Source organism: Pteropus alecto, unplaced genomic scaffold, assembly GCF_000325575.1.
Source record: "Pteropus alecto unplaced genomic scaffold, ASM32557v1 scaffold8, whole genome shotgun sequence".
Lineage (NCBI taxonomy): Eukaryota > Metazoa > Chordata > Mammalia > Chiroptera > Pteropodidae > Pteropus > Pteropus alecto.
The window spans coordinates 3,023,455-3,032,519 of NW_006494609.1; the positions used below are offsets into that span (position 1 = coordinate 3,023,455).

The following is a 9,065-nucleotide window of genomic DNA, read 5'->3' on the forward strand; positions in this document are numbered from 1 at the left end:
GGAAAGGTGTTGGTTGCCGTGAGCAAAGTGAAGGTAGGAGTCCATCAGATTAGATCACTGAGGACAAAATGGGGGAAGGGTGAGGGTAAAGATAACATTCTTCCTAAGGCTCAATTTCCAGGCCAGAAGCAGTTTTCAGGAAATAGAGGAGTCACAGCTGCAGAAATCAGTTTAGGGAGAGAAAATGGTTTTTCTAAGGGACATGACATTTGTTTGAGGGGTTACTCTGGAGAATTTGGAGATGGCAAAACAAGAGTTTGTGAGTGTGAAGGGATGAGATTGTGAGAAACAAAATAACCCCAAAAGACTTGGCGAAAGAGAAGGCGGACTCCTCAGTGAGTAGATGGACATGTGAAACTAGTGAGGTTTGGGATGGATGTGCCTCTACTGTTTTCATTGTCTATCCCTGCCCTCAACATTTCCTCAGACATTCCCTTCCTCCTCTAGAGGCTAACATCTGGGGCAGGGGGCAGGGGTGCTAATATGACTGAGCATTCAGTTCCTGGGCACTTGGTTACACTATTTAGATTTATGTAGTCTGAAAGAGCTTCTTGGTCTATAGGAATTGTCTACCCCTTGAAATTACTCTTTTCATGAGTTATCTTTTTTCCACAGGTGAGAGCTTAATAGACATGCAGTGTAGGTACCATGATCTGCTTCAGAGACATAGCATGTGTTATTAATACTCTCGAATAGGTATTCAGAGCTCATTCTTTCCATTGAGTATTGTATATACTTAAATCTCACCAAGAATATTTTTATACTCTCAAGTATATTTGCCATATTTTCACAAGCTTATCCCCCCCCCAAAAAGCATCAAGCCCTGAAGCAGCTGTTAAGAATTGTGGAGCACTTTTCAAATCTAAATATACATAATTTAATCATCAATCTAATGGAACTATAGCTTATATTAGCCAATGTGTTCTTTATCTCTTTCCCACCCATCACTCTTACTTCATTATATTTTCTGATTTTTCTCAGTCCTGAGAAAATGATCTTCTGTTATGTGCAATCTATGCAAATGCCTAATAGTTTATATAAAAACATCAGAAGGTTTTTAAACTTTCTGTTTTCCTTTGAATGCATGCATCATCGAACTATTTGATCTACTTACAGAGCAAAGGGTCGAAACTATAGAGAAAAGAGCTAGAATCAAAGATTATGAAAATTAAGACTATATAGGACTTTAGGAAACTGGCTACCAGAAGTATAGCTTATTTTATAAGGATTTTTTGAAAATATTTTTCAAAGGCACAGGTAAAATTATCTTGTGGAAATCTTATTTAAAATTTTTTTTTCTGAGGATTCTATATTTTGTCATTGAAAACAAAGACAGTTTTTTAAAAAGTGAAACTGTGGATCTAAATATAGTGATGTGGCTGTGTTTATTAAAGAGCACTATTATGCTTTGCCTTTCCTCCGATGGAGTTGGTTCAGGCACCCTTGTATGCCCAGGAGATGCCTGTGGCCTCTTCACTGGGTAAATCCAGTTTGGAACTGTGTATACTATATGAAACCACATTTGAAATAAGGTTCTTAATAAACCTTTTCCTGCATGGAATGCCAGTTAACTGCCTGCTCTTAATCGATAATTGGGCATTGACACCTCAATAGTGCCATCATCATAAACCACAGTCCAGGCCCTACTGTCCACCAGTGAAGTATTCGACCAGACTCTGAACATGTCTCATGTGGGAAGAGAATAATGCCCATGTATACCTTAGTGGAAAGAATGACGAGACTTTGGCAATGCTGGGACTGCTAAAAGAACAATAACTAGCTCAGCTGACACTCAGGATGTGTTCCCAACAGAAAACGAGGTATACTTGGTAGAAACAGAAAAATATAATAAAACAGACTTCTTCTGGCAGAGCATATGTATTTATACATTCTTCTGTGTTTAGCTCAGTGGTTAGAGAACAGTTCCTGGAAAGACTGCAGGACACAAATGTTTTCAATTTGAGTTTGTACATTTCATCTAATTGGTCCCTGGGACAAGGTTCACTGCCTTGGAGGTGGCTTGGCTCAGTCTTTAAAACACACACTAATGAATTTCAGGTTTGGGACAGAAAACGGCTGCGCTGTATCAGACAATCTTGTAAACTTGGAATTGTTTCTCATGAATGTCTTAAATAGCTATGTAATATCACTCTGGATAGTGCGTTCTTCTGCTGTCTCCAAACACAGATAACTGATTGCCCTTGCTCAGGGTACTCAGTGCTTGCCTACTTTTTAAAACTTAGATTTGGCAGATTCCTTCACTTTCGTAAGGGGAACATTGTGGGAGAAAATAGGGCAAAGATCATCTGAGTACAATTGGATGTATCGAAGGACATGTAAAAACAACCATAGAAGATTGGTTTGGGTTAAGTATGTTTTTGATTTTTTTCTCAGCCATTTGAAGAGAAAATTCAAAAGAGAGTCATCTCTCATACCTTTTCATGTTGATAAATTTAACAATAGTTTAGGGACTTTATTTCATCTGATCCAGCCCACCTGAAAAGTCAAGGAAGTGTGGTAGGTGAACATGGAAACTTGTTTTTGTAGATGGGAAAGAAGTAAGCTAATGAAGTCACAGACACCCCTTAATCAGAACGGCAGAGCCTGAGCTGTGTGCCCACCCCAGGTTGCACACCCTTGGCCGGGCTTCCAAAGACGATTCTGACTAGCTTTTATTCAACTGTCAATGTAGACGCATCAGTTTGACAGATATCTTGCCTGTCTCCTGAGATTATATCACAATTTATATTAGGCCAGTAGGGGGGAAAATGTTGATTTCATGAATTCTTTTATCTGTGAAAAATTGACCATGGACTGTCATTTCCTTATGGAATGGGAGAATGTGATGCTGTATTTGTTCCAGTTGTGTCATTCATCGTCTGTGAGGCTATGCACAGACTGTGCAAGTCTCCCGTCTGGGCCAGATGATCTCCAAAGGCCCTTTCTAGCTTCCACATTCTGAAGTGCAGCTACTTCTGCGCAAAGGAGGCTAGGGCCTCAATTTCATTGGTCAGCTAGAGACTCTGGGTAGTTCAGCTGCTAAATTCTTCCACCAGACGAATGTCCTGCAGAAAGTTTGTGTTTGGCTTGCTGGAATGATTAGTGAAAATCACTCCTCAGTGAAAATCACCCCCCAGCAGTTGTCAGGTGGCAGTGCCCCATCAGTGCTGGATGCTTACCGGGGACGGAGGCCTGTTTAAGATCATGACAAGCAGCATGAGGTGGTCAGGATACAGTCTGGTATCAGAAGGCCTTGGGTTCTTCCACACTCCTGCCTACCCTTACCAACCCAAACGCCTTAGCCTTGTACTTTGGTGAGTTATTTCACTGTTCTAAAACTTCTATTTGGTTATTTTTTAAAATGAAGATAACATCTACTTTTCAGGGTAAAAGCTTAAAGATAATATATTTGAAAGTGTCTAATAAATAGGTGGTGCTTGATAAATTGGTAACTACAGCCAGGAATTTGTAAAAAAAACAAAAACAAAAACAACAACAACGAGAGAGAGAGAACCTTATCAGAAAGCCAAGGGGGGAAAACTAACATTTGCAGTAGTGGGGGACATTTCACAGAACTTAAAGACGTTATCTTTTCATCTTTACAGCCTCGTTTTACAGATGCAGAGAATACCTGCACATTCCCAGGGTCACAACGCTCGGAAACAGTAGAGATTTAAGTATTCTGATTCCAAAAACCTTGTTTTCCTTTTACAATACACTACCAACACACCATTACACTTCGTTGATATATTTTTATAGTTAAGGTTAAACTTTGATGATTCTGGAAAAGGAAATAAATGATATTAAATGGTAGTAGTACCTATTGGCGGGGGCGGGGCGGGCGGTTGTCCTTATGCTCTTTTTATATGACCATAGCTCTACTGACTGCCATTTAAGACAAACCCAGGAAATCCTAGCCAGTAGCTCCTCACTTTGAGGGATTTTAATTCCGAAACAGCTCCTGGGGATAGCTGGAAGATTTAAATATCTCTGGGATGTCGCTGTCCAGTTTGGAAATAATTTTATAAATGGGTTTCTTCCAGGAAGGATCTGAGTCTTTCCCCATGGAGACAGCCCTGAAGAACTCCTGTAACGTCAAGCTGGCAATTTCCAAGAAGCAATCTGGGACCTGTATTTCCAAAGAGACCCACGAGAAAGAGAAGACATGAGTCTGTGGAGCACTGGCGCCATGCACACCTCGCTGCCTCATGCGGCCTGTGCCTTGGGTGGTGGGCTGATAAAGAGCATCCCTGCTCTACTGGCCCCTGAGTTTTGCAGCCCTAGGAATCCTCTGTTCCCCTATCAAATACAAACCTTACAATGATGGTACCAGTGATACAGACCTGGGAGAAAGCATATCAGGGACACTTCCTTCATAGCAGGAGTCGATTCCACTAATGGGTGACATTTTTAGTAAGTAAATGGGAAACTCTGAAATTAAATCCGTAGTTCAAAAGAGGTTTTTAACATTTTTTCCCTTCGCGCCTAATGTGGAAAAGAGTGCCCCCAAATTTATGACTGTTGTACCTCATCCCACCATCTTTTGGGGCTGGATCCAAAGGACTTGGAATCCTGCTTCCAAATCCAACCATGAGGCTGAGGGGAACTAAAGACTATGTTCTGGGACCTTGCCCAGACTGGCACAATAATTGCCGTGGCATCCCACAGGTCCTCCAGGTCCAGGATGGCCCGGGCTTACCACCATTGCAGGCCAGATGACCGCCCCTACACGGAAAGATACGGCAGTGCTGCCCCTCCTACACATCCAGACCCCACAAGCCCCAGAAAGGAGGCATGGTCCGTTTTCCCCACGTAGGCTTAGGTTTCCAGACACATTCTGATGGAGTGTCTGACCAGTGGATGTCAGCACTTCTTCTCTTTCTTGGAGATATCAGTAAACTGCTCACCGTGATCACAAGTGAGAAAGTCAAGCAGAGGGAAGTGTAGTCGGCGGCCAGACATACCCGGCACCTGCAGAACAAGATGCCAGGCTGACAGCTGTCAGCTGCACACAAGGAAACACGTGCCTGGATGAGGAGTTTTCTCCCATGATACGTAGAACACTTGCTCACCCTATACTAATGCTTTACCTCTAAGGTGCCACTAGTGTGCCTTCATAGAGAGCCCCCAAAGGACTGAGAAGCTTGAATATTGTTTGTCATTTCCAGAAAGGATTTGAGGTGACTTGCCATGGAAGGCCCACGAATAAGACTGTTCAAGTGAGAATAAAGAACCAAATGAATGGGAATCGTTGTAAAGAAAACTTAGGCCAAGACTGGGCTATAACTGAGCTCAGCATTTAGCCTTAGGCCTTCTGGCATTAAGGCCAAAAGGTCAACAACCTATGTAACTTGGTAATCACAGAGTATTAAGTCTAGAATTACATAACATCTGGCAGACCTCTGCTTAAGTTTCAGAATGAAGAATGGCTGAATATTCAGTTTGTGGCGTATGCCTGTTGCCTAAGAGATGCTCAGGCTGTAATCTTTGTGGATAGTACAGAGATTGGCCCCAGGCTGCCCTGGCTCTTGGGGACTTAAGGTCAGACACAGAAGAGGGTCTTTTCTCAAACTCCAATCGCAAAGGGAACGCACTCATCAGACCTCATGGGACCTGAGTAAATGGTCTTACCTCAAAGTCATTTCCCTTGTTATAGTGCATATTGAGAGCTCGAAAAAGTTCTGAGTCACGGAGAACCACCAGCATTTTGGGATTTGTGACACCATCTGAAATCGCTTGCCGGGCAAATTTCTCCATCTGGATGTAATAGAACTCACGGAAGTTGCTGAACCACTTGATCATCTGGGAGGTAATGCAGCGGTTGAACTGTGCAAATATGGGGGTCCATCAAGTCAGATATTTACCATAAGGTGCTCTGAGTTAGAACTGTCAGCTTCCAGTTCAACATAGAGGTTAATGAGAATGGCTTCAACCAACATTAAAAAGGGCTTCCTTTGAAAAGCCATGGCTATTTTCTAAGCCTATTTAGTTATTCACAGAAAAATCTGAATTAGCTATGTAGTGCCCATTAGAAAATAAACGTTTTTTGATATTCCAGATTTATGAAGGTATTTCACCCATGAAAAGCTTGCCATGGTGTCTAGGTGTAACTTTGGGAAGGTCAAGGCCAGTGTGTGGTACCAGCCTCTGCTGCACCCAGGAAGACTGCATGGTAGCCCTGGAGCCTTCTGCTGGGTAAAGAGCCAAGGGAAGGGGTGAGGGTGTAGATCAGAGAGCAATTTATCAGCAACTTAAAGTTGCAGAATGAATCTAAATCACAGCTTTGTTCAGGGATCAACCAAGCAACTGCATATGAGGGAAAGACCTGGAAAATGCAAAGAAATGATATAGATACAAAGCATTAACAACCCTAACCCAACACCTAGGGTAAAGGAGGCCTTCAGAATCTTTATGGGAACAGGCAAGGTCTGGTTCCAGCCACAGAGCTCGATTTTCCTTATTGTAACGCTTGATCTGTATGTACTTTCACTCCATTTGAAACACAGCAATTTGAATGTCAATTTGACGGTGTCCAACTCTTTATATAGTCTTTCTTTTTCATAGTGTCCCCAGCAAAGATAAATACTAGGCCAAAGATGCCATTTACTAACGTTTCTCTCTCCCTCCCTTTTCCTTCCCCGTGTATTTCTGGGTATTGCTACAGCTCGAACCCTTAAACATTTAAATGTCTAACCTTCCCAGACCAAAGTTATTCATGATTATTTAGGCAGAGTCTCAGCCCAGAACTGGAAATTGCACCAATTCCACCAATATAAGGGGAGCTGAGGCGCACACATGATGACCTAGGATTTGCCTCACACTGGGCAAAACCCACTGCCACTTGGGAATTTTGCAGAGGCTGAAACTCAGTGGAAATATTTTACCTGTACATCAGGGAAATAAGCCTTCAGAAGGCTGGAGCTGGGGTAGCGTGTGAAGAAAAACATGAGTTTGGCCTTCTTCAGGTGACCAGGATTTAGACCCTCCTGGATTTATCCCAGTGTCAAGGAAAATTAATACCAGTTTATCAAATAATTTGATCAAATTATCCAAACAGTGAATTGTTCTGTTTCTTATGGTTTTTATTTTATTTTATTCTGGTTGAATGGTATATTTGCTTTATTTTTGTGTCTCTAGCCAATCTGATCAGATAAGCTTTTTTTTTTTTTTTTCCTGGATGCTAAATACCATATATATATAGTACAGTTGCAGAATGTAAAAACAATTTTGACCTGTAAAAGTTCTATGGCATATATGATATCAAATACAGTTCGTTGTACTTTGTGCGTGCTTTTAGGAGGATGAGAAGAGATGGCAGCTCTATCCCAGATAAATCATTTCAAACCCCAAACAGAGATTTACTTCCTCTGTCTGCCTCAGTGTCCTCATCTGTGAAACGAGAAGAGCCAACGTGGCGGTCCCCATTCTGGCTCTCATAGCTGCCTTTGCAGTGTTTAAGCCAACAAGCATTTAACCAGACCGAGTCCCAGGTCACAATTCGCTTTGGCTCAAGAAAGTTGAACTGCTGCTTTGCACCTGCTCTTTTTTTGCCTGGCAGAACTTTTCTCTCACCCTTCCTATCTCAACTCAGACGGCTCCTCCTCTGTGAAGCCTTTGCTTGCCGAATTAGGCCTTCCGTATCCTGGGCTACCAGGGCTCTTTGTACAAACCTCTGTTGTAGCAAGAACCTTATTGGAATTTTACCGCATGTTTGTCTCCCCATTTAGACTGTGAGCTCCTCGAGGGCAAGGACTTTATCTTTTCATCTTTATATTCCACATGCCTAGCCCAGTGCTAGGAACATAGTAGGTGCTCAATAAATGTTTGTTAGATAAAGGAATGACTGAATGCTTAAATGGTCGACCTTAATCCATACATAAATATAGATCTCGTCCATACCTCAGTCTGGGAACAGATCTCGTCCCCTTTAACAGGAGCAGGGAGCCGTGGTATGATTGCTTTGCCACCAGGGTGGGAGAAAATAAATATTTTTACACAAGAACACGTAGCATTGCTAGGGACAGTCCCGGGGCTGGGTGACAAGCTTTACACAGGGTAAGTAACCTTGGAGCTTGGGTCTGAGGGGTGTAGCTTCAGGACAAGTAAGACTTCTCAGTAAGATATCTCAGTTTAGCCAAAGGAAACCAACTAATTACACTTATAGCTGGCCCAGGCACCTACGCTGCTACCTGGAAGACCCCTGCCCCCTGCCTCATCGGCCCTACTTCTTATCCTTCTTATAGATTCATGAATGCTGCGGAAAGAACCCTGGATTTGGGAGTCCAAAGATCCAGTTTCAGATGCTGATTTTGCCACCTATTAGCTGTGTGATTTGGGGCAAGCCACTTACCCTCTCTGGGCCATTTTTAAATATGGACTGTAGTGGCTGAAACCTGTGCTTGGCAGTCAGATTGGGGGTTTGAATACTGGTTCTGCCTGTGTCTGTCTTGTAACTTTGGGCAATTTAGTTCACTTCTCTCTCCCTTCCTCTCAGATGCTTGATCTAGAGTGGATGCTTGAGGATTGTGACATACATAATATAGGCCACAATCTCTTATCTGAAACACTGGGCCAAATGGGGTTCAGATTTCAGAATTTCTGTTATTTTATAAAGGTGATATGGTACATGTGCCATACGTTAGTTAACACCTGCAGCGGAGGCTGTGGTAGCAGTCTGTAATCTAACACATTAATATTTCCACAGAAAAATGGATGACTGTACTAAGTGGGTTAGTCTATAAATAGCCTCCAATCAATGCAGGCCAGGTTTTACCACCACCAAAAAAAAAAAAAAAAGCTCCCATCAGCCTTAGGAGAAAGAAATCATAGGGATTTTGAGAGCTTTTTGAGTTTCAGAATGTGGCTAAGTGGTAGTGGACGTGTACATGTGACCTGCTGGTAGCAGTACCTGCCACAGAAAAAGTGCACAGCAAATGCTGCCCTCATCATCATACCTGTTTCACCTGTGTTCACAAGGATGTCATGTGAATGTAAAAGTACTTTTATACTTCAAAGTATCTTGCTCGTAGGTGGCTTTCATGGCCCACAGGAATAAATTTCTAATG

General features: G+C 42.4%; 1 protein-coding gene across 2 annotated transcripts in view; it reads right to left on the reverse strand.

The window, feature by feature from the left end:
• Nucleotides 1-3,810: 3,810 nt before the first annotated feature.
• The window catches only part of PROX2 (prospero homeobox 2), an 8,399-nt gene continuing 3,144 nt past the window's right edge, over nt 3,811-9,065 (reverse strand). Inside the window, exons 2-4 of one of the 2 annotated variants that reach the window (XM_006925448.2) lie at nt 6,885-6,992; nt 5,632-5,826; nt 3,811-4,129 (exon numbers count right to left, since the gene is read on the reverse strand). In XM_006925448.2, coding sequence (XP_006925510.1) covers nt 3,944-4,129; nt 5,632-5,826; nt 6,885-6,992 — 489 coding nt within the window. In that variant the 3' untranslated portion in view covers nt 3,811-3,943. The remainder of the gene's footprint in view (nt 4,130-5,631; nt 5,827-6,884; nt 6,993-9,065) is intronic. The other variant, XM_025042099.1, reaches the window with a different exon arrangement.